Source organism: Ovis canadensis, chromosome 10, assembly GCF_042477335.2.
Source record: "Ovis canadensis isolate MfBH-ARS-UI-01 breed Bighorn chromosome 10, ARS-UI_OviCan_v2, whole genome shotgun sequence".
Classification (NCBI taxonomy): domain Eukaryota; kingdom Metazoa; phylum Chordata; class Mammalia; order Artiodactyla; family Bovidae; genus Ovis; species Ovis canadensis.
The window spans coordinates 60,764,938-60,790,555 of record NC_091254.1 but is presented as its reverse complement, the minus strand read 5'-3'; the positions used below and the strand labels follow the sequence as shown (position 1 = coordinate 60,790,555).

The 25,618-nt window shown below is 34.3% G+C and overlaps 1 protein-coding gene across 3 annotated transcripts in view; it reads left to right on the top strand.

Moving 5' to 3' along the window:
* DACH1 (dachshund family transcription factor 1) overlaps window positions 1-25,618 on the top strand; it is a 495,552-nt gene that overhangs the window by 326,951 nt on the left and 142,983 nt on the right. For all 3 annotated transcript variants that reach the window (XM_069602314.1, XM_069602315.1, XM_069602313.1), the window contains 2 exons: window positions 10,616-10,751; window positions 12,616-12,750. In XM_069602314.1, coding sequence (XP_069458415.1) covers window positions 10,616-10,751; window positions 12,616-12,750 — 271 coding nt within the window. The remainder of the gene's footprint in view (window positions 1-10,615; window positions 10,752-12,615; window positions 12,751-25,618) is intronic.

Genomic DNA, 25,618 nt, shown 5'->3' with positions numbered 1-25,618 from the left:
ATCAAGAGATCAATTCCTCTTGTCATTAGAGAATTCCTAATAGGCTGAAATGCTCTACTCATTGATTCTCTTTGAGAATCATTCATCAAATAACCCCAATCCCCCTGAATGAATCTATATTTTTCTCACTTTTATTTAATAAATTCACAATGGTATTGTAAGGATTTTTTAAATGGTTCTTGCTGAAATATAAAACAAATTTAAAGAAGAAAGGCAATGTATTTTAGTAGTTTAAAATATGAATTCTGGAGGAAGCCTCCTTGGTTTATATTCCAGCTCTGCCATCTCCTAGTCTTATGACCTTGTAAAAGTCACTTAACATCCCTGTCTTTGTTTACTCTTCTGTACAATGGGGATTATTATATTACTGCCTCATCAGGTTGTCGTAATGAGTAAGTTGGTATTTATAAAATCATTAGAAGCCTTTCTACAGTAACATTATCTTCACCTTATTTCTGGTTTATTTTCTTCCAAAGTATTCAAAATCATCTGTTTAAAAATAAGTTCATAATTCTATATAGAATCTGTGACAAGATTTTGAAATACAGTTGCAATAATGTAATAAGACCTCTCTCTCTCTCTCTCACTCCCTTTTTCTTGTTTAGCTCTTTTTACATAACACAAGCAGTGTATTTTGCTTTTGGGGGGTTGGTAGTTGAGTAGTATGCAAATCAGACTTTTAAATGCATTTTTTATATCACTTTTCTTTAATGATAATATAGAATTGTTTTGAGACATTTGGCAACATTCAAATTACTCTACATTACTGAATAAACATCTTTCCTCATGCTCCATATTACAGTATTTTTCTGATAACATAAAATATGACTTAATTTTAATTAATTTTCTCTACCCGTCTCCTGTTGTGTGGTGTGTGTGTGAGACTTAGTTTAGTATATTCTCATTTAAAGAACTAAACACTGAAAATTTTTATATACAGTGTATATATTTTCCATTCTGTAATATCTTTTCTAAACAGGTCCCTAAAATGCTATATCAGTAAATAATACTTTACTTGCATGTAGTTCAAAATGTTTGCTGCTGCTCCTAAGTCGCTTCAGTCGTGTCCAACTCTGTGCGACCACATAGACGGCAGCCCACCAGGCTCCCCTGTCCCTGGGATTCTCCAGGCAAGAACACTGGATTGGGTTGCCATTTTTTTAAAGATTATAAAAACTGTTTAGTTCTTTGGCCCATTTTTTGATTGGATTACTCAGCCGTTAAAAAGAATTCATTTGAATCAGTTCTGATGAGATGGATGAAACTGGAGCCGATTATACAGAGTGAAGTAAGCCAGAAAGAAAAACACCAATACAGTATACTAACACATATATATGGAATTTAGGAAGATGGCAATGACGACCCTGTATGCAAGACAGGGAAAGAGACACAGATGTGTATAACGGACTTTTGGACTCAGAGGGAGAGGGAGAGGGTGGGATGATTTGGGAGAATGACATTCTAACATGTATACTATCATGTGAATTGAATCGCCAGTCTATGTCTGACGCAGGATGCAGCATGCTTGGGGCTGGTGCATGGGGATGACCCAGGAAGATGTTATGGGGAGGGAGGTGGGAGGGGGGTTCATGTTTGGGAATGCATGTAAGAATTAAAGATTTTAAAATTAAAAAAAAAAAAAGATTATAAAAACTGGAACCAGAGTAACTAGATTCACAAAGTAGATTTAAAAAACCTTACAGTAGTGTCATTTACCTAATTTGTTTTTGAGTATAGAATAGTTTATTTTGGAGCAACCATGAATAACTCTAGATGTATGGATCACTTTTATACATCATTTTTACGAAAAGAAAATTATTTTGAATAAATTTTACTTGGATTTTGAAAAGCAGTTATATATGTTCCCTGAATGTTTATTTGGGTATTGATATTGAATATGAAAAGGGGATGCTAACAAGGAAGAGAAAATATTAAAACAAAATTCCAAGTAAGGATGCCATATACCAGTTATTGACATACAAGACACATATTTATATCCATGAGTGCATAATAATGTTAAAATGTAAACTCATTGTTCACCGTTGGAGAATTCTAGGGAACTGAATATTTTAAAAGACAAAAAAAAAAAGGTTTAAATAAATGATAGAGGGGTGAAATGAAGCATTTCCCTGCCTTCTTCATACAGACTGTTCCTTCAGTTCAGTTCAGTGCAGTCACTCAGTTGTGTCCAACTCTGCAGCCCCATGAATTGCTGCACGCCAGGCCTCCCTGTCCATCACCAACTCCTGGAGTTCACTCAGACTCACGTCCATCGAGTTGGTGATGCCATCCAGGCATCTCATCCTCTGTCGTCCCCTTCTCCTCCTGCCCCTATCCCTCCCAGCATCAGAGTCTTTTCCAATGAGTCAACTCTTCGCATGAGGTGGCCAAAGTATTGGAGTTTCAGCTTTAGCATCATTCCTTCCAATGAACACCCAGGACTGATCTCCTTTAGAATAGACTGGTTGGATCTCCTTGCAGTAGAAGACTCTCAAGAGTCTTCTCCAACACCACAGTTCAAAAGCATCAATTCTTCGGCTCTCAGCTTTCTTCACAGTCCAACTCTCACATCAATATATGACCACTGGAAAAAACATAGACTTGACTAGATGGACCTTTGTCGGCAAAGTAATGTCTCTGATTTTTAATATGCTGTCTAGGTTGGTCATAACTTTCCTTCCAAGGAGTAAGCGTCCTTTAATTTCATGGCTGCAATCACCATCTGCAGTGATTTTGAAGCCCCCCAAAATAAAGTCTGACACTGTTTCTACTGTTTCCCCATCTATTTGCCATGAAGTGATGGGACCAGATGCCGTGATCTTTGTTTTCTGAATGTTGAGCTTTAAGCCAGCTTTTTCGCTCTCCTCTTTCACTTGAATCAAGAGACTTTTTAGTTCCTCTTCACTTTCTGCCATAAGGGTGGTGTCATCTGCATATCTGAGGTTATTGATATTTCTCCCGGCAATCTTGATTCCAGCTTGTGCTTTCTCCAGCCCAGCGTTTCTCATGATGTACTCTGCCTATAAGTTAATTAAGCAGGGTGACAATATACAGCCTTGACGTACTCCTTTTTAGGTTAACACAATAATGCATAAGAGAAACTTTCTGTTCATAGAAATCTTCTGATTATGGAATGACATATTTCAAATTTATCATATTGCAAACCTTAATGAAGTGACGAATCTAGGCCATGATTTTTAGTGTTGATTGTCATCATAAAATGCAACCAAGCAGACAGTCTGCACTTCTTGTAGAAGCATACACCACCATCAATGAAGTACTCTTGCTGCCATATCAACCTGAATCAAGCATCCAGATGTACTTATACCATAAATTCAGAGGATGGAGGAACAGAGTCAAATTAGACCCATCAAGGAACTGTGAGCTGTTCATAGAGGTGGTGACCTCTTAGAACATACACAGTGCCTTAACTAGATAAAAAGTTAGCTTTAAGCATTCGGCATGAATAGAGAGATGCCAATTAATGGCAATGCTGGCTGACTCAGAACTTACCTTTTCATCTTTTCTGTCTTCCTTCTATTCTACCTACTTGACTTCTCTTTTAATTAAGATGATAATATTTATGATTACATAAGACTGAGGTATAACTTTTGAGTCAAGACTGCCTTTTGCTGCTCAAAGTGACTGTAGGAATTTGTTTCACCAAATAGGAATCTGGAAAGTTTCCAGACTGCCTGAATTCTTATAGATATGGAATAAATATAGTTCCCTGTCAACAATGAATAAGTTTGATGAGAGAGTAGGAGAATAAAGTTAAGTTGTTTATGATTACACTCAAGGGCCCTACCATTTTCCCATTTCCCATGAGTATTTCCCAAATACTCATAAGGAAAATTGAGTATTTCTTGAGAATCATCATCAAAACAATGAAAAAGAGCTATCTAAATATCCTTTGAAGCCTCAGTTTAGAAGTCTGAGTTGGAGTTTTGATGATGGCTACCTAATCTTCTACTAGATGCATATATATTAGAATTGTTTGTTATATCTTCCAGAAGTATTTTTTAACATTTTCCTGAATGCAGAATCCCAATCTTATTATTTATCCTTTCTGTTCACTTTTCCAGAAGGAGAGAATTTGGATATCACCATCAGTGTAAATGATTATGGATTTCACTAAGAGTATTTACTCACTGATGGCATATACTTTATTAGAGAAAGGAAATTTGTTGGTTTTGTTTACTTACACATAACCAGAGCCTAGAACACTGGTGTGCAGTAAGTGCTCAGTGAATATCCTCTGAATGAATGAAGTCTGAGTTGTCTGAAAGCTCAGGATTTTAAGTTCTAAAAAATGCTAATCAACTTCAATTTTGTACTATAATAGTTGTATGAAGATAAATTTAACATTTCTTCTTCCCAATTCTATAACATACTCAATAAGGGAATTGCTAACTGAAGAAGTGATGAAAATGAAGATAATTAAAATGAGAGCAGTATAAAGTAAAGTTAAATGAAATAACCCTTTAGAGAAATGAACTGTGATTATTTAATCTTACGCTAAGAAAATATCTTAAGTTGATAAAATAGAATGCACTTTGTGGTGGAGATGAGGCTGCTGAGATAGCGCATTTTTTAATGTTTAATTAATCAAATGTGTAATATTGAACAGCTTATATTTTAAATTTAATTTTTACTTTAATTTTTATTAACATACAGTTGATTTAAAATGTGCTATTTCAGGTATACAGTAAAGTGATTCAACTCTACATATATATGTATGTATACATTCAGCTATATATATGTGTATGTGCTTGTATATTCTTTTTCTGATTCTTTTTTCTTATACGTTATTACAAAATATTGAGTATAGTTCCCTGTGCTATATGGTAGGTTCTTTTTAGTTATCTATTTCATATATAGTAGTGTATGTATATTAATCCCAAACTACTTTTTATTTTAGCCTTTTAGAATTCATTGTTTTAAACTCCACCTTTGATTGTGAATTATAGTATAGACCAATACTTCTTGTTCTACCTAGAAAAAGTAAATGCAGATTTTCCTTTATGTTATTCTGTTACCATTAGTTTATTACTATGACCTGTTTTTTCCAGTGAGAGTGTATTCCTCTTAAATTTTCATTTATTATTGTGGCTAGTTTTATAAAGATAGAACACAGCGAAAGATTGTGTTTTATTGATTGGTAAAGCTATGATGCAGGACTATAAAGCAGTGTGTTGAAGTATTAAATATTCTTCTTCTTTGTCCTACTTCAGGGCCATCTTGGAGGTTAAAGGGTCTCACACAAATGAAATGATAAATCCAGTTTACATAGTTTCCCTATAGACATTGAACTGCTTCTTTCTTATTATGTCTGAATAAAACTCATTATCTATTTTGTTTCAGTAATAATTATGAGATTCTCCCCTAAGCAATTCTTTACTGTCTCCATTATTCTCCATCTTATAGCATACTCTGGAAAGGCAAGCATATAAATATGATAAAAGAATTAAGCTGTTGAAATAAATTAATTTATTGTACAACAATGTATTCAAATCTTACTTGCTCAATGGATTTTACTTTAATGAAATTCTTCAAAGAATAATACATCATGTTCCAAAGATTGAAATTATACATTAAGTAAAATGACTGAATATGTTGTGTCTCAGTTTATAGAAACTTTCAATTGAATACTTAAGCTTTAAAAGCATAAAATTTGCATATATTAAAATATTTCTTTAAGTAAAAGTATTAAATGTTGTCTTTGCATCCTTTGTTCCTAGACAAAAAAAGCAATTAAAGTAAAAATAAGCTAAAGCTATAATAAATACTACAATTTCACCTATATTGCCTAAGCCTTAAATTATGTTTTAAGATGTATTTTACAGTAAGATTTTAATCCAGCTTATTTTTACTTAGTTTATAATATGACTTTTAGAGTGTTATGAATGTGTAAGTGAATAAATGAATAAGGCATGAATGAAAAGAATCATCCAATAAAACTTTTACAATTAAATACATTGACTAATGAAATAATTGTTTACCCCATGTGGAAAATAAGCAACTCTTCAATGACCCAACCATCGTTACTAGAGTTTTGTGCATTAAATATTTTAGTATTTTATGAGCTAAATATCTCAGGGAAAAAATCAGTTTCTCATGCTTTCCATTAGTGCCACTGAGAAATCTCTTAGGACAGGAAAACTCATACTTGCAAAATGATTTTAAAGGGGTTGATTTATTCCAAGATTGCACTTTACCTCTGTTTGGACAAACGCATTCCACTGAAAATATGATCAGTTACATAATTATTAGAAAGAATATTAAAATGTTTAGATGGATAAACATTGACTTGAGTGAACTTTTGAATAAAATAGAATGGCTAATTTAGAAAATATTATTTGTATAAAATATAATAATGTTCTTTGTTTAATATACACCATATATTTCTGCATAATCTAATTAAGATTTAGCTGTAGTAGAAATTCGCTTAAAACTTAGACAAACTTAGGTACCTCTTTATTAGAGAAATCTGAGTCTATATAGTGTGTATCTGGTCATGTTTGCAATTAACTACAGCATGGATTGTTTATATAGACATTTATATGGACCAAAAAGGAGTTCTTCTATACAGTTTTATAAATCCATACTTTATAATAAATGCACAGATACTCCAAAAATGACACAAACTCCAGCCTTTGAGTGCTACACAGAAGCCAAGTTTCCCTTACATTTGTGATTTCAGAGACTTGATGTGAACTTTATTACCTTTTTTAAATTAAAAACTGTGGTTCAGTTCAGTTCAGTCGCTCACGTCCATACATGACTACTGGAAAATGATAGCCTTGACTGTACAGACCTTTGTTGGCAAAGTAATATCTCTGCTTTTTAATATGCTGTCTAGTTTTGTCATAGCTTTTCTTCCAAGGAGCAAGTGTCTTTTAATTTCATGGCTGCAGTCACCATCTGCAGTGACTTTGGAGCCCAAGAAAATTAAGTCACTGTTGCCATTGTCTCCCCACCTATTTTCCATGAAGTGATGGGACCAGATGCCATGATCTTCGTTTTTTGAATGTTGAGTTTTAAGCCTACTTTTTCACTCTCCTCTTTCACTTTGATCAAGAAGCTCTTTAGTCCCTCCTTGCTTTCTGTCCTAAGAATGTTGTCATCTGCATATCTGAAGTTATTGGTATTTCTCCTGGCAATCTTGATTCCAGCTTGTGCTTCATCCAGTCCAGTGTTTCTCATGATGTCCTCTGCATATAAGTTAAATAAGTGTGGTGACAATATACAGACTTGACATACTCCTTTCCCAATTTGGAACCAGTCTCTTGTTCCATATCTGGCTCTAAATGTTGCTTCTTGACCTGCATACGGATTTCTCAGGAGGCAGGTAAGGTGGTCTGATATTCCTATCTCTTAAAGAATTTTCCACAGTTTGTTGTGATCCACACAGTCAAAGGCTTTGGCATAGTCAATAAGGCAGAAGTAGATGTTTTTCTGAAACTCTCTTGCTTTTTCCATTATCCAACAGATGTTGGCAGTTTGATCTCTGGTTCCTCTGCCTTTTCTAAATACAGCTTGAACATCTGGCAGTTCATGGCTCATGTACTGTTGAAACATGGCTTGGAGAATTTTGAACATTATGTACAAATGAATATATTCAGACAGAAAAAAGATAAACTATTAATACATGCAACAACCTGAATGAATCTAAGAAACATTTTGTTGTGTAAAAAAGGCAGACATGAAAAATTAGGTACTGTATGAGCTAATTTTTGTGAAATCTAGAACCAGCCAAACCTCTTTTTGGTGATAGAACTCAGAAAACAGTTGCTTATGGGGTTGGGAGAAATAGGTTGGAAAGGGGCATGGGAATCTTTCTTGGTTATGGAAATTGTTGAGAGCTTGACAAAACTCATTAAACTGAACACATAATAAGTTCATAGTTTGAAGCTGTTTTAAGTTTAACTTAAAGGTGAATGGTAAAAAGGAAGATTTATAATCTCAGTTGCTTTTAAATTATAATTAGAAGATGGGCAGTAACTTTTAGCATCCAGATGTGGGTTCTTCATTCTTTTAAATCATATATGTGCTTGTTTCTGAGAAATTTAGGTCATTTGTCTGAAATGTGACCAATAGAATGTAGACTACTTAGAAGCATGACTTGTTTGATTTATTTAGCTTGGAAAAAAAAATTCTGATAATTGTGTTCATTTTTCACGTTGAGACATAGATTTTAAAAATATGCATTGCAACTATAAAGAGTAGACTTTAGTTGACTTTTTTTTTCCTTTTCATTATGATATTCTTTGACCTGGCAAATTCTTTGTTGTAAAGTTTCTTGTGTCTATTTTTTATTTTACAGAATACATACTGAGAAACAGTTTTATGTTTAGATTTTGGAAGAGGGCTTGGCTATTCTTGAGGGTTATTTTCTTTTTATTTGTATGATCCTCAAGAATGAAGCCTTAGTGTAACTGTTGAAGATGATTATTGACAATGTGCAGGACTGAAAAAAGCATATGAGACAAGTGATGTTCAATCTTGGATATATGTTAAAATCACCTGGAGAGTCCTAAAAAATATTGGTTTCTGGGCCCCACAGCAGATGCAGGGTAAATGCACCCACCAGGGGTCCTAAAAGAACCAATTTATATCCTCATATTTCTGGAGTCTAGAAGTCTGAAAGCAAGGTGTCAGCAGTACCATGCTTCCTCTGAGATTCTGGGTAGAATCCTTCCTTGAGTCTCCAAAGATCCTGATGGTGGCTAGCAAGCTTTGGCAATCTTTGGTTTGCAGCTGCAGAGGTCACATCTCTACCTCATCTTCACATGATGCTTTTCCTTCTTCAGTTTTTCTCTCTTTCACATTTTCCCCATATTTTTACAATGTCTTGTGAAGACATCTGTCATGTTCGATGGAGAAGCCATGCTATTTTAGTATGGCCTCATTGCAATTAATTTCATCTGCAAAGACCCTGTTTCCAAATGCTCACATTCATAAGTATCCATAGGTCAGGACTTCAGTCATTCTGAGGGGACACAATTCAACTCATGTAAGCCAGAATCTCAGGGAGTAAAGCCCAGGCATATACATGTTGAGGAACTGCCCAGGTGATTCTAATGGAAAGTAGACTTGCAAACCATCACTGGGTTAAATGAACTTTTGAGATTGAAGAGAGGCGGTACTCTTTCTCTGTTAGTACAAAGCCTTAAGCTTGTCTGTTTTCTATATTACATTAGCCTTTGATATTTTGAAAATAGCCTCCTATAGGCTGATTTCATTCTAGAACATCTTCTGGTTTCACAGTCTGCTTTTATGTCATATTTGCATTTTTGCACTCTAATCAGGAATAATTTGCTTATTATTTATTATGTATCATGTATCAGTTAACTTGTAGGCTTCCAAATATTTATGAATTATTGAAAAGTCTTTATCAAGGACAGTGTATGTTCATATCTGAAGGTGTAAATATCTCTTTGCTCAAAGAAGCAAATGTTAACAAATGAGTATTTTATTTATTAATCTGTAAATCCATTTATAATAGCTCAGTGGAGACAGTTATACAACAGATTGGGCTGGCCAAAAAGTTCGTTTGGGTTTTTCAGTAAGATGCAACAGAAAAATCTGAATGAACTTTTTGGCCAACACAATATTTGCACATTGGTCTCACTGGGAAGGTGCCAGGCTTGGGTAAGATATGGAATGGGACCTGAGTGTGAACATAGGACAGGATCAGGAAATATAATACCATGTTTCCCTGGGATACACCTAATACATTATTCATTAATTTTCAGTAATATATTTGCGGGTTGCATTGATGCTAGGAGTCTGAAAATTACCAGAATCAAAATTATTCAAATGTTAAATAATAATAGATTTCCATGGTCCCTTAAAATGTGACTGCCCAAGTATATCCAGAGAAGTCCCATAATGAAATAGCTGTTAACAGCTCCTCTGGTATGATTTTGATGATGTCACTATGATCATTTGTGTGTTAAATGATCCTAGACACTTGCTGAATCAATAGACTCTATGTATTAGGTTTTTTTATAATGATAATTGTCTAGAATTAAAACTTGCTTTGTTCTGTTCATTCTTTGTTGTCTAATGGTTCTAAACTGGATGTCTTTTTTGACCTCTGTTTTTATCCAAAGAGGGGATTTACATTCGTCATTACTACAGTGGTGTTCACCTATTTTCTTTCTATTATTTTCTTGCTTAGACTTATAGTTGTTGCTGGTGAGGAAGGAAAAGATAGGTAGTTTGGGATGAACATATACACAGTGCTTGCTATATTTAGAATGGATAACCAGTGAGAACTTACTGTAGGGAACTCTGCTCAATGTTATGTGGCAGCCTTAATGGGAGGGAGATTTGGAGAAGGATAGTACGTGTATATGTATGGCTGAATCCTTTTGTTATTCACCTGAAACTATCATAACATTGCTCTTCAGCTATATCTCAATATAGAATAAAAGTTTAAAAACATTTAAAAAATTAATAAAATGTGTCTTTTAATCCAGTTAAATGTTGATGGAAAAATGTGTTGTCTTCACATTTCTGTAGCATTAAGAAAAACCAACATTCCTTAAGCAAGGGTCCAATGTATTTACCTCTTTTCTTCCCCCCCCATCCTCCCCTGGCGGTATAGGAGCGTGTTCCCGACAGCCCGTCACCTGCCCCCTCCCTGGAGGAGGGCCGAAGGCCTGGCAGCCACCCGTCATCACACCGCAGCAGCAGTGTGTCCAGCTCTCCAGCCCGGACTGAGAGCTCCTCGGACAGAATTCGTAGGTGTCATTCTTCCACTTGTCACCATTTTAAGCTTTATTAGGTGCAGCTGGCTTTTCTAATCAAAATACCCTCATTCTGAAGAGATCTCAGATGTATCATGTTCTGAACCTCTGTAGCGGTAGCCATCCCTCAAAATTATGTTTCCCAGTTTGCAATAGCATGAGGTATGGTAGTACATTAACAATTCTGATATAAACTCCCTCTTTTTGATGCCACACATAAAGATATGAGCTTTGAAACAGTTAGAGAAAGTAAGTAACCTTGTAGATTACTTCTGAAGTAAACGCCTCCAACTCTCAAATATCTAGTATCCAAATATACTGTGTACAAATTACTCCTCTTCATTCCTTCAATTCCATCCTTGCCAGTTTTTAAAAATTTACAATTTTTAAACTTCATCCTTGCATTGACAAAGAGGGATAAAAGAAATAGATTCAAAATAACTGTTTCAAGAAAAACACATTTCATAATCATTCAGATATCAATAGATTGAAGAGTTTGAAATTGGTCAAATTTAGGATTTGAATTAGTAACAGTCAGTAATGCATATGATCTTCACATGTTATTATTATAAAATTCTAAAAAGTAAGTTCATACTTTATTTTGTGATCACATTTTCAGATATTTAATCCTTGTCCTCATGATCAAGAAATTTAAAGTAAAGTTGTGGGTTATTGTTAATTGCTCAGTCATGCCTGACTCGGCATACCCATGTACTATAGCCTGCCAGGGTCCTCTGTCCATTGGATTCTCCAGGCAAAAATACTGGAGTGGGTTGCCATGCCCTTCTCCAAATTATTTTACATATTTTTAAAATGAATTTTTTTCAGTGAAAGTAAGGCTTTATGGAATGACTTCAAATTTTTTCACAAAACCAAGATTTTCATGGGCAATTTATTAAGAAATATATTGATTGGATTGAGATCATAAGGGTATTTGGTCTCCTGCTTTATCCTGTCAGTAGTGACAGATTACTGTTAATAATTCAAGAAAGAAATTGTTTTAAATCATTCCACCATTTAATAGATATTAATGGGCAGTTTTATTTTTAAATTTGAGTTCAAAATCCAATTTTTAAAGACGTACTTTGATATCTCTTAAACTTAGGGTTTGTCTACTAGGCTGTGTGTGTGTATGTTCAGTTGCGTCAGTCATTTCCAACGCTTTGTGACCCCATGGACCGTAGCCCTTCAGGATACTCTGTCTGTGAAAACTGCAGTGGGTGGCTACTTCCTCTTCCAGGGAATCTTCCCAATCCAGGGATCAACTTCACGTCTATTGCATCTCCTGCATTGCAGGCGAATTCTTTACCTCTGAGCCACTGGGGAAGCCCATTGACTAGAATAGAATATGAATATTGAATTTCAGTGCTATTTCAGTTCCTTAACTTGTTGAAAACTCTATTTGCCCTTTCATGCCTCTAAAACTATTCTAAATTAGATTTTAAATTTATAGACTTAGAGTGTTCTAGCTTTAAGACTGTAGTTTTTGCAGTTACAGAAGGTTATTTTTGCAGTTACAGAAGGCTCAGGAGAGGATGTGTTACATTAGATAAAGCCTGAATAGTTCATTGGTAATGGTTATAGTGGTATGACCACTCAAAAGTATTCTAGACATTAAAAAATGTACCTATTTTATGAGATAAATAGAGGATAAAATAGTTTCATTTTCAACATATTTCTGCTTGTTCTTAAGAATTATCATAGTTATCAGTCCTCATGTTGTTCAACTTAGATCATAATTTTAAAGTTAGACCATGATATTTTATTTATTTCTGATTCCAAAAGAGTTTAAATAGGTTATTTGAATATTGTGTATTATGGTGTTTTATTCTTTTATCTTTTGTTTCTGGCTTGACAGCTGTCCATCAGAATGGGTTGTCCATGAACCAGATGTTGATGGGTTTGTCACCAAACGTACTCCCTGGGCCCAAAGAGGGAGATTTGGCTGGTCATGACATGGGACATGAGTCGAAAAGGATGCATATTGAAAAAGGTAATATATGATTATGAGGTCTGTTTTTCCTGCTTGACATATGAACTAGGTTTTAATCACAGAATAAGTATATTTCTAAATTACAATAGAAGATGGTATAGAAATGTTTTAAAAGCCTATAATACTAGCATTAAGTAAAAATTAAGTCTACTCAACAAAAAAAAGAAATATGAATGAAGAGCTGCTGTGATTCTCTTAAACAACAGGTAGGTGTTCATTTATTTCCCAGTACATTTAGAAAAAGATTTTTTTTTTTTTGTTTTAACTATTATCTCTCAATTCCTGAAGGTCTACAGTTTGGCTTCCTCCATGTCTTCAGGGTCTATAGTCCTTTTACTTAGCATATTAGAGCAAGGACGATATACAAAGGATTACTATGAGTATTTTTTGGAATAAAAGAGATGGTCATTTGGTCAATCAAGAAATATAGTGAAGATTATAAACAATGTACCAGTATTGTTGTTCAGTCACTAAGTTGTATCTGACTCTTTGTGACCCCTTGGGATGCAGCATTCCAGGCCTCTGTATCTCCCAGAGTTTTCCCAAGTTCATGTCCATTGAGTCGGTGATGCCATCCAACCATATCATGCTCTGCTGCCCTCTTCTCCTCCTGCCTTCATTCATTCCCAGCATCATGGTCTTTTCCAATGGACTAGTTAGTCCAGTCAGTTCAGTCACTCAGTCGTGTCCGACTCCTTGTGACCCCATGAATTGCAGCACGCCAGGCCTCCCTGTCCATCACCAACTCCCGGAGTTCACTCAGACTCGAGTCCATTGAGTTGGTGATGCCATCCAGCCAGCTCATCCTCTGTTGTCCTCTTCTCCTCCTGCCCCCAATCCCTCCCAGCATCAGAGTATTTTCCAATGAGTCAACTCTTCACATGAGATGGCCAAAGTACTTGAGTTTAGCATCATTCCTTCCAAAGAAATCCCAGGGCTGATCTCCTTTAGAATGGACTGGTTGGATCTCCTTGCAGTCCAAGGGACCCTCAAGAGTCTTCTCCAACACCACAGTTCAAAAGCATCCATTCTTTAAGTGCTCAGCTTTCTTCACAGTCCAACTCTCACATCCATACATGACCACAGGAAAAACCATAGCCTTGACTAGACGGACCTTAGTTGGCAAAGTAATGTCTCTGCTTTTCAATATGCTATGTAGTAGCTGCTTCTAAATTGCATGCAACAAATAAGCCCAGATAGTGCAAAGCTATGAACATTTTCTATTTATATTTGATTTGTACCAGCATGACTTGTTTCCATAGGCAAACATTTGTCTTTTCATGCCCTACTTCATGAAATACTTTCATGACGAATTAAAATATTATTTTAACATGCATGTTGAAAATTTATGCTGTTGGATGCAAATTCATGTTTTCAAATGGTAAATTTAAATTAGGACAACTGGAGCCTTGCCATATTTTTATCATCTTAATTTAATACTTTCAAATTTTAATAATAACATAGACTGTATACTTTGATATCTTTTTTGATATGACTATCAAATAATCAGTGTTATGGAATGGATTACTTCTTTGGAAAAAATTTATTACTCAAAAGGCACGATTAATTGGATATCAAAAAGGAAAATGAATACAATTGGACATTTAAATAACAGAAAGAAATGTTAAGGACTAAGTTAAGGTGGGAAATCTTTTTTCCTCAGAAATAATTATTCACCAAAAGTAAAAATGCTTACACAACCTTGTTTTTCTTTTCCACATGAATACAGTTCACCTGAAACCTCAGGAAGAAAGAAAACAATATTTATGTAAATTAACTTATCTGTATTATGCAATTAATGATAAAATGGTAATCTTTACTAGGTTCTAATATGTCAAAATGTAGGCATTATTGAGAGCAGCATTAAGACAATTTCTAATAATTTTGAAATTCACTACCAAGTATTATCACTAAGCTGAGTGGAATATGTACAGGTACATAAGTGGGTCAGATTGTCTCAAAATGTCTAATTCTAATCTTTCTGTGAGTTCTTCTTCAACAATGAAGAAAAATGTTATATAGAATGCATCACGTATATTTTGACATATGTTTTCTATTTAATGAAAAAATGATTTGTGAAAATCTACAGTAATAAGTTTTTCATAGAGGATTTAAGTTTTAAGTAAGAATGTTTAAATATAAAAATCCATTACTAGGGTTAAGCAGCTATTCTCCACTAATGTCTTGCGGTAGAATGAAACCCTACAGAAAAAGTTTTTAGTGACTCTTTTCACAGTTTTCTCATAGATGCTACATAGCTAGTTTCACTTAAAATGCATGAGAGATGTTTTATAGTATACAGTATATATCAGTATATTAGTGATTAATTCCCTTGCAGAATCTTGGTGAAGCAAGTATGGGAGTGAAATGTAAAAGCTCAGAGGTGGTAGGTAAGAGACCACTAAAGGCATGATCAACAATGTGACTGAAACAATGAGTCCCCCTGGAAGTTTTGGTGGGGAGCTTTCTACAAATCTCATGTTTCAAGTTGAGTTGAACTACCCTTTTTTGAAATGGCTTCTTTTTTCGAATTCATGAGTTGTATCTGCCTATCTGTTCATCATCTGTCTATATACCTATCATCTATTTGTTATTATTAGTATAACCTTGCCATTATAGAGCTTTTCCTGAGATACAAGACTAGATTTTTATAGGGATCCTATTGCTGGTTTTCCTGTGTGCCTGTCCCTTAAATTTTCGTTACATTTGCCTTGTTATTCGGAAGTTCTTTTTTCATTGGTCTGCTTCCAGAACTACATTGTAAATTCCGAGGAGTCATGTGTGTACTGCATTTCCTTGAAAAGGACTAGACAGTCCATTATGCGAATGCATATTTACCTGAGCTGAATTGCTAAAAGATTCTAAGAGATGGTGAAGGTAAGTTAAAATAACTGTGAAGATGAAAGGCAAAAGGTGGAATTATGGAACCCTTAGGACATACATGTGTATGAAATAGTAGCATATTCTGGCTATGAATATACATGAAAACTTTTTCTATATCACTATGATCTTATCACATGTTAAGTTTTTAAATTGTTATGCTCTCAGAATAAAGACCTTGGTATAACCCAGCAGTCTTTTCAATACCTGAATGCATATTTTATTTTTTTAAAGTACATTTTATTTTAATATTTGCCCTAGGAATGTGAAGCTCCCATTAAATTTTTAATTTCAAATATAATTATGGGGTCATGGACATTGTAATAGACATTGATACTCTTATAGTAAGAGTTTTATTATATGATGCTCATCTTTTGTATGTATCTCATCTCTTCTATTTTTCAGCATACTGAATTATTAGTAAATATTCATAGGCTTTCTAGATTGATAGGGTCTACTAAATTAAAAATTGTTTTTTTTTCATGACTACATTCATCATGTGCCTTGTACTCGCCCTGTAACTTTCTTAGTACACATATCTGTATTAAAACAAGTGACTTCATTTAGAGACATTTGTAGAGAAATTAATTATATGCTTGTGTCATTTTAGGCTTGGACTTCTTAAATGAAATTTGCTGCTCACCACTTTAAATCATCCAAAAGATAATAATTCTTAAAAAAACATTGATGTTAAAAATAGATACCAAAATTAATTTGGGTGCTGAGAATCATCATGGTCTAAAATCTTAATCATCAGTAACTTTTAAGCATTTTTAAATCATCTAAATATTAAAAAGTTGTTGACTTTATTCAACTAGACAGAATATTTGTCACCATTAGTCGAAGGATCAGTGGCTATACAGGCATTAAAATTCAAAGTAATAAGTGCTGAGTAGACTCTCCCCTTGGTTTTTAAAATAAAAACACTCTAAAGGGTTTTTGAATCCAGGAAGAGTTTAATTAGAATACATTCAAAATATAAATATGAAAAAACAAGTTAGTGTATCAAAAAGTAATAGACATACATTATTTCAGTGATCCTAAAGGTTAGGAGAAATGATTTTAATAGTATGAACTTTGATTAAAATTAGGGGTTTATCAAAGCTATGTCCTGAGGAAATCTTCGACACAGCTGGTAGCCTCATAAACAGTTGTATGTCTTCTAACTTTTCGAAACATATTCCAAGTTCTCTAGACCTTCTGGATTTTAAAAAAACATTGCTGATTTTTGCCCTCAGTCTAAAATTCGTGAAATAGATAGGACTAACTGGCATCACTGACTCGATGGACGTGAGTCTGAGTGAACTCCGGGAGTTGGTGATGGACAGGGAGGCCTGGCATGCTGCGATTCATGGGGTCGCAAAGAGTTGGACATGACTGAGCGACTGAACTGAACTGAATTGATGTTTTCATTTTTTTTTAATTGAAGTATAGTTGTTTTACAATGTTGTGTTAGTTTCTGGTGTATGACAAAGTAATTCTGCTTTATATATGTGAAACAATGAAAGAGTTACATATATATATAATATATTTCTCAGATACTTTCCACTATAGATTTTTATAAAATACTGAATATGGTTTCCTGTGCTATATAGTAGGACCTTGTTGCTTATCTATTTCATATAAAATAGTGTATATCTGTTATTCCCCAAATCCTGATTTATCCCTCCCCCAACCTTTTCCCTTTTAGTAACCATAAGTTTGTTTTCTATGGTCTGTGAGTTTGTTTCTGCTTTTTAAATACATTCATTAGTATCATGGTTTTTTAAATCCACATATAAGTGACAGATCATAAGATATTTATCTTTTTGACTGGCCTACTTCACTTAATATGATCTCTAAGTCCATCCATGTTCTACAAATGATATTATTTCATTCTTTTTATGATTGAATAATATTCCATTGTAAGGGCTTCCCTGGTGGCTCAGGGGTAAAGAATCTGCCAGCTAATTCTGGGTTTGATCCCTGGGTCAGGAAGATCCCTTGGAGGAGAAAATGGAAACCCACTGCAGTATTCTTGCCTGAAAAAATCCCATGGACAAAGGAGCCTGGTTGGCTACAGTCCACAGGGTCCCAAAGAGTCAGACATGACTGAGCGCTAAACAACAACTGATATTCCATTGTATATATGTACCACATCTTTATCCAGTCCTCTGTTGATGGGCATCTAGGTTGCTTCCATGTCTTGGCTATTGTAATAGTGCTGTTATGAGCAACAGGTTTATGCATCTTTTCAAGTGAATTTGTTTCTGAATATATGCCCAGGGCATTGAAATTATATAACCAGGCTCTCTGTTTCTTTATGCTGCATCTCTCTCTTTATTCCCCCCAAATCTGTTACTGGTGCTGATTTTCAGTGACAACTCTCATGCATAATTTGTTCCCTGGTTTATCAAATTGTTTGAATTGTTATTTCCAAAACATTTTTGAACATGCTTCATACCATGCATATAATTCCCTATGCACATTTTTATTATTTTGAAATCTAATTTTTGTTTTCCAAAAAGTAAATGTGTGCTACACATTAGATACTTTATGCTACAGTATTAGCTGTTTTGCTCCAATTATAGAAAAAGTGCTCCAGAACTCTTGGCCTGGAAAATCCCATGGATGGAGGAGCCTGGTGGGCTGCAGTCCATGGGGTCGCTAAGAGTCGGACACGACTGAGTGACTTCCACTTTTCACTTTCATGCATTGGAGAAGGAAATGGCAACCCACCCCAGTGTTCTTGCCTGGAGAATCCCAGGGACAGCAGAGCCTGGTGGGCTGCCATCTATGGGGTCGCACAGAGTTGGACACGACTGAAGCAACTTAGCAGCCACTTAGCAGCAGCATAGAAAAAGTGAGCACATATAATTGGAACTAAGTACTGAATACTACATTAGTGTATTTCAGTCTTGGATTAAATAAACCAAAATGATATAATCAATAAGTAAATATTTACTGCATGTCAGATATGTGAAATGAACCATATAAAATACAAAATCTCCCTTTCTTTTTTTCTCTTTCTGCTACAACTTCACAAAATATTTATTCATATATATTCTAATTTTCCCTATAATTGAGGCTTTTCCCTTTATTTGTTTTCAAAAAAAATATGAAAACTTTCTTTCATTAGTGTACTCAGTCATTCAGTCTTGTCAGGCTCTTTGCGACCCCAGTGACATCTGCCATTTTAGAAGCAGGAATAATTGAAGATGAAGCCGGAAACATAGGGGATTTGCTTCAGGCCATAAAACATTTCTTTTGTCACATATTCTTTTGTTGTGTATTCTTCATGGGTGGTGTTCAAGATTTCTAATGCTTAACAGACTTGTTTGGAAGGTTCTCATTCTGATATTCTGAATTTGAAGACAGAGCATTAGAGGCAATGAAGTAGTTAACGCAAACTGGCCATATTGAAATATCCTCTTATTAATGTTGTATTCTTAGCATCCAACCTTGTGGACCATTTTCCTCTACAACATCTATTTTAAATAACTACCATCACTTTTCTCCTGTTTGTGGAAGTTAATTTTTTGAAATATATTTCCTTTTGCACATTTTTCATTACTTAAAAATTATAATTTTTAGATTATCTTCAAAAATGACTTTCTATTTTGAATTCTAGGTTGACATTATACAAATTAATTAATAGTAAATATCACACACATATATGAAAAATCTGAACCCAGTAGTATTTCATCTGACTGTATAGATCTGCATGGAGTGAAAAGCCCTTTTCTTTGGAAATTTCCATATTTTGGTAATGTTTTGTGGGCCACTTGTAAAATTAACTACTTCAGTGTTACCTAGAGTAAAATTTACGCTTTCAAGGAATTTATTATTACATAATTAATATGAACTTTACTAAAAGAAATAGGATTTATTGATGATGAAGATGTCAGTTGTTACTCCAGGACATCCATAACTTAAGGGTTTAGGTAACTTTTTTGGATACTTAGAAAGTTGAAGTACATTACTATTTGCAGATAATTTTCATGAATTAGTTGCCAAAGCAATCAGTTAGAGAGTATTAATATTTATTTTTGGATACATTATAAATAATAATTACATTTATAATAATTTTACTTACTAGAGTAGCTTTGCTTTTACTTGGTCAGATGAAATGTTTTTTCCCCATGGAGAAAACAGAATAGACTATTAATTACTCCACTTACTCAGCTTTATTTTTTTGAGCTCTTTTGATAGGGACAAAGTGACTCACTTCCTCACTATTTAAGAAATATTTTTATGTAGTCATGCCAATAGCTAATATTTTTATAGCATTAAACGTGAGATAGAGAGTAAGTGACTAGTAGATTGTTATTGTTTTTGTTTAGTTACAAAGTCGCGTCCCACTCTTTTGTGACCCTGTGGACTGTATGTAGCCAGCCAGGTTCCTCTGTCTATGGGATTTTTCCCAGACAAGAATACTGGAGTGGATTGTCATTTCCTTCTCCAGGGGATCTCCCCAAAACAGAGATCAAACCTGCATCTCCTGCATTGGCAGGTGGATTCTTTACCCCTGAGCCACCAGGGAACCCCAAATTAACATGTTAGTTCCACCTGTAAATCTACTTCATATAATTATTTATTTATGGTTATTATAATGACTATTTTATTTCCTTCATTTAAAGTATTTTTGGTTTAATGAATCAACTATTTCTAATTTTGCAATTTATTTGCATATTGTCTAAGCCAGGATTTTTATTTCTTCTATTTTCAATTTGAAATTTTACATAATCTGCTGTGGAAATGGTCCAAAGGGAATGTACACATTTTTCTATATGTTTATTTGAGAATTAGATCCAAAATGAAACTTCATTTTGGAAATATTGACTTATATCTGATATTTTTAGTGGAGCTGAAACAATCTTTCTTTTGTACATTTTTATTTTGTAAGTGGACAAGTGTATCTGTTTCTAAAAGAATTACAAAACACCGTCCTTCCTTCGCTGAGTAGGCATATTTATAAATGTACAAAAATTAGGTCATTACAAGTTTAATGACTCAGAGAGCTTTTTTATCAAAATTAATAGCAAAATATAAATGTGAGTTTCTGCAGATAAACTTAGTGTGATGTTATTTTGTAGAACAAAACAGGAAAATATGTACAATCTCATATATTTCAACCTAGTACTTTGAAACATTTTCCTATTCTGAAATATAAAGTAGAATCTTTTCTTAAGAGCTGAATAAAAAAAGGAAAATATAACGTTTAAAATATATTTTGATTCTTGCCTAATATTCAGCATCTGCTTTTACTGAAACTTCTATGTGTGTATGTGTGCCCCTGCACTTGTGCCAACACACAGGGCTTTCTTTTCATTTGATAGATGAGGGACTGATACTGCTTTGAATGCTATGTTATGGGTTAAGAAGCAAGAGTAATAGCCCCCTTGTCTCTTGTGCTTGAAGCAGTTTGAATTCCTTCATCAACTTGATGGAATGATTTAACACATCATTCAGCCCTGTTTGCAGGACCGGTAAGATGACAGCAAAGCTCAGGTAAATTCTAGAGATACTGGAACTAATTTGGAGAAGTATATATAGCACATTAGATGAAAGGTCAATAAGGAACTCATGGGTATTATGTTTAAATGCATAAAAACCTGATAGTATTTTGAACATATTTTAAAAGAAATATTGCCCACCTGTTCTGGAGGACTGGGTATGATGCTTTCCTCTGACTTTTCCTTATCTATTACCATTTATTCTTGTGCCTTTTGGCAAATATCCCTAGAAATTTATGTGATAGCATCAGCATATCAAAATCTGTTTTGTTCCTGTAGAAGCCATGTTTTAAACTTTCCTTAATTTTTTTTTACATTATCATTGTTGTTAGTGTCTTATGCTACAGTTTCAGAATATTAAACAAGTACAATTGTTTTAACTACTGTGAAATTGACAGATGAAGCTGAAAACCAAAAGCACCTTTCATGGGATTTTAAACACTATTTTCCTCCATATGCCATCCCAATTATTATTTAGATATTACATTCCTAATTTACTGTTAAGGTTGATTAGAATTCAAGCTTCTCAAAAGCATGCAGCAAAGGTCTTGGGCTGTGGAAAACATTTTTATAAAATAATCCATTAATGCAGAGGAGTGCAACTAAATTAGTTAGCAATTTGCTGAGCATGAATTAATGAACAGAGCTTCTTCCAGCTCCCAGAGTTGTAATTTTCATAATAACCTCAGACCTTTATTTGGCAGGTTGTTTAGTTTTTTCGTTTGAAGGTTTTCATTAGTCTAATGAGGACTGTGCAAGGGCGAGCAGTCAGCACAATTTACATGGGGAAGCTATCATAATAAATGAAGCAATTTGAATAACACGCAAGGGTTTATGCAACAAGATAAGAAGAGATTGTAGAGTGAGATTTAGAGGTAACCAATACATTAGACCAACTAATAACTGAAGTAATCCCAATAAAAGGCTTAAGTGAAAGGAATAAAATTAATGATATATACAAAGTTGTAATGATATGATACATGATTCATTAGATTAATAAAATAAGTATTCAATTGTTTTTAGTGCTTTTCGTCTAAGCTTTGTTTGTATCAGGCATTTTAATTAGGATTGTTCACTGGATCACTTTGCTTAGTTAACTTTTAGACTGTAGCTGAGGTTTTAATGATATTTTCTCTTTCTTATTTAATCTTTATAGCCTTGATAGTTCATTGAATTAATTATATGCAGTATATTGTGTATGGAAATGCTTTTTAAAAGTAATTGCATATAGCTCTACCTAAGTGGTGATTAAACTTTAAGTATGAATGCACAGTATGCATTTCTCAATTTTTTAAAAAACTGTTTCCTTCTTCTACTCTAAGTTGATGAAGTACCTTGATAAGTAGTTGATAAAGGTTGTGATGTCTTGTAGTTCATACAAGATTGCAATGAATTTTTTATTTTAATTTTTAAATATTATTTAATTGCTAATTTCCCAGAGTAAGCAAAGCCAATCTTAAGAGACATTATTGGAAATTATTGAGTGTTAATGTCTTTAAGATACAAGATAGAAATAAGTCTTAAAAATATGCAAAGTTTGATCCTTTTCACATGTATTTCTACTGAAAAATAAATTTTTGTTCAGATTGGCTTGAGGATTAAAGCTTTTATGCAAGTAATTCAATCTGAATGTTCCAGCTCCTTTCTTAAGAGAGGAAGAAAGAGTTGATGGGATTTTTTTTTTTTTAATTTCATAGCAAGTGACATAAAACTAGAAAGTAGGTCTCATGTTTGATACGTGGAGCCAAATTGCTGTAAGACTAAGTAAAATGAAAATTTTAACATCATTGTGTATCACCTTTATGAGGTTACACCTTGAGAGAATTCCTTAAGTATCTGTGATAACTGGCCCAAATCAGTGGACTTTCATGAACTGTTTGCCATTCTGTTCTCTTCTTCTAACTTTGGAAGTCCTGGCATGCATATCTCTCTTGATTTCAAATTATAAGTGTCTTCCTATAGATAAATTATGGTTTATCCTTCTCTTACTTGTGAACATGTTGAAAGAGGGTTGCATGCATGTTAAGTTGCCTCAGTTGTGTCCGACTCTTTGCAACCTTATGGATTGTAGCCCACCAGGCTCCTCTATCCATGAGATTCTCCAGGCAAGAATACTGGAGTGGGTTGCCATGCCCTCCTCTAGGGACTCTTCCTGACCCAGGATTGAACCCACATATCTTATGTCCCCTGCATTGGCAGGTGGATTCTTTACCACTAGTGCCACCTCAGTTCAGTTCAGTTCACTCACTCAGTTGTGTCCTACTCTGCGACCCCATGGACTGCAGCATGCCAGGCTTCCCTGTCCATCACCAGCTCCATAGAGCTTGTTCAGACTCATGTCCATCAAGTTGGTGATGCCATCCAATCATCTCATCCTTCTCCTCCTGCCTTCAATCCTTCCCAGCAGCAGGGTCTTTTCCAATGAGTCAATTCTTCGCATCGGGTGGGCAGAGTAATAGGGCTTCAGCTTCAGCATCAGTCCTTCTAATGAGTAGTTTGATTTCCTTTAGGATTGACTGGTTTGATCTCCTTCAGTCCAAGGGACTCTCATTCCAATGCCACTTGGGAAGTCCTAAAAGAGGATTAGGCTACATTTAAAAATTAATGATTGCTCTATATCTCAAAGTTGTAATTATATTTATCTTTAAGGTTTAGCCTTTGAAAAGGGCAAAAATGCACTATATTTTGCTAATTTTTTTAAGTAATATTTACTTATAGAAAATAAGATTTCTCTCTTCCTTTTTTCCTTCCTTCCTTCTTTTTGCATTTGAAGTATATGAATACAGATTTAAATGTAATAAAGCTATGTATCTTGATATTGTCTTTGTATTAATTATATACTCAGGATTTTTTAAATATTTGAGGTCGCTAGAGAAGCATATAAACACGTATATAATTATTTGAGTTGTTCTCTATCAATTTGCTATAATATTGCTATATATATTGCTATATTTTAAATTGTTATTTATGAATATTATTTATTGCTGTCTATTCTATCAATGAGAAAAACTAATCTAAGGGTATTGTGAGAAAAGTTTGAGTTCACAAACCAATTGCATATTTGTCTAAGAAACAATTCCTAGTGGAAGCTCTCACACAGAGATAAAATGCACAGTGTGAGAATTGTACCTCTCTGTATCCAAGTTTAGGTTAAAGGTATAAACTTCGTATATTATATAACATCCTTGGCCTTAGCCTTTGGTTTTTCATCTGTGAAAATGGACAAGTAGTACCTAAAAAAAAATCACAATATTTTATTTGGAGAATTAAGTGCTCAGTTTATATGATGCATTGTATATATGTTAAGTCTTGTTAAGAAAGAGACTGTGCTTAGGAACAGAATTCAGGGTGTGATTGGAGAGGATAGTGCAGTAATCCGAGGCTGAGTAGAAGCCACACTGTCACATTTTGGTGCTCTATCTGACCTGTTTACTGGAGCATCCAGTACACTGATTCATCCGGAGGACACATACATGTCTTGAAGTCACAAAGATCAGAGAGCAAGGTAGAAAGGGTGAATAGTGCATCTGGAGCAGACTATAGCTATCGTAAGTCACTGCACTTCAAGTTCAGTGAACACGAGTTTGGACCTGTTATTTACAACCAGATCTTCACTGTCACTATGGCTGTTGCCCTGTAATGTATTCAATAAAGAGGTGAGAGATTTATCTGACCAATTGTCATGTGTTGTAAGTGATAACACAAAAAAGATGATCACGATTCCAAGAAATATTTGTGGAAGAATATGGGATGGTTTTGCAATTGTAATCTTGTACTTTTAAATCAATCACTGTAAATAGTTTCTTAGCAATACTCTAAGAAAAGTAGCATTGATTAAAAAAAAAGAAAGAAAACAATTTTCTGTTTTTCTTCATTTGTTCATTTATTCAGCAAACAATCCTCATTACCTGCTATGTGGCAGGCACACTGTTTGTTGCTAAAAATTCAGAGGTGAATTTTAACTGAAGGACATGAGACATTGTTTTGTCTTTTAAAGACATACTAATGAGAAGCTTTTGAATAAAATTGATGATACTGAGTCACAAAACTATACATAGTAGTTATTAAAAAATGTCATACTTCTTATTTGCCTAAATTGAAAATGCTATTAAAAAATGGCTTTATGTCTTACGGCTTTGTTTTTTCTTTCCATTTTATTGGCCATGATGATTACCCAGGAGGGTTTTCATTCCACCTCCCCTACAGTCATGCAATAGATATAGTTTTAAATCTGTAACTAGACTGGGGATAGTAATAGACACTAGTGTGCATTGCTTTTACTGGTAACTATGAGAGAATCCCAGGGACAGAGGAGCCTAGTGGGCTGCCGTCTATGGGGTCGCACAGAGTCAGACATGACTGAAGTGACTTAGCAAACAGCAGCAGCACAAAACTTTAGGGAACAGATATGCTGTAAGTGACTACTGTGTTAAAGGATGTTGTCATGTTCTCTCTCATGACAAGGGAGAAGATACGGCACTTCTTGGGGATCT